This window comes from Monoraphidium neglectum (genome assembly GCF_000611645.1).
Source record: "Monoraphidium neglectum strain SAG 48.87 unplaced genomic scaffold scaffold02008, whole genome shotgun sequence".
NCBI classification, from domain to species: Eukaryota; Viridiplantae; Chlorophyta; class Chlorophyceae; order Sphaeropleales; family Selenastraceae; genus Monoraphidium; species Monoraphidium neglectum.
Window position 1 is genome coordinate 8,753 of NW_014011620.1, and position 796 is coordinate 9,548.

The 796-nt window shown below is 69.6% G+C and overlaps 1 protein-coding gene across 1 annotated transcript in view; it reads left to right on the forward strand.

Moving 5' to 3' along the window:
• MNEG_9642 (Pentatricopeptide repeat-containing protein) overlaps positions 1–796 on the forward strand; it is a gene marked incomplete at both ends in the record, with an annotated part of 2,852 nt that overhangs the window by 592 nt on the left and 1,464 nt on the right. Inside the window, 2 exons of the mRNA XM_014041889.1 lie at positions 15–176; positions 480–568. Of these exons, the coding sequence (XP_013897343.1) occupies positions 15–176; positions 480–568 (251 nt within the window). The remainder of the gene's footprint in view (positions 1–14; positions 177–479; positions 569–796) is intronic.

Below are 796 nucleotides of genomic sequence, written 5' to 3' on the forward strand. Positions count from 1 at the left end.
CTCCCCCCCCCCAGGGCATCCAGCCCGAGGTGCGCACCTACAACACCATCATCACGGCCTGCAACAAGAGCAGCCGCCCAGAGGAGGGGCTGGCCATACACGAGCGCATGGTGCGGGCCGGGGTGAAGCCCACCGCCACCACCTACACCGCCCTCATCAGCGCATACGGCAAGCAGGTGGGGCCGTGGACGACGCGCCTCGCGAGCTCATTTCTTGCTGGGGGTGCCGGGACTGGAGCGCGGGCCGAGGCAGAAGAGAGCGAGAGGGTCGCAGGGGCCCGGGACAAACCGCCGCCGTCGCAGGCCTGCGGGCGAAGCCAAGACGTCCAGCGGCAGCGGCGGTGGCGCGCCCTCACTCTACAGGGGGGCCCAGCCGCGCCCCAGTGCCCTTCGGCTTGCCCCGGCGCCGGCGTGTCTTCACCTCCCTTCCCCTCCTCTCTCCCGCGCACTACCGTGCGGCGCCGGCTCGGCCCTCTGCAGGGCAAGGTGGCGCAGGCGATGGGCATCTTTGCGGACATGGTGGCGCGCGGCTGCGAGCGCAACGTCATCACATACAGCTCCCTCATCAGGTGCCCAGATCTGGGGTTTTGGGGGGGCGCAGGCAGGGGGGTCATTTTTTTAGGGGAGCAGAAAGGGCCAACGAGGTCGCGCGTGTGTTGAGTCGTGTATTGGTAGTTGCAGCTGCACACCCTGGCGCAGGCTTTCGCGACCTCGCGGCCTCGGGGGTGCAAACGCGGCTCGCTGCCATCCCAGGTGCGGCCTGTTGCTGCCGCTCGCGCCCCGCGCTCATATGCCCC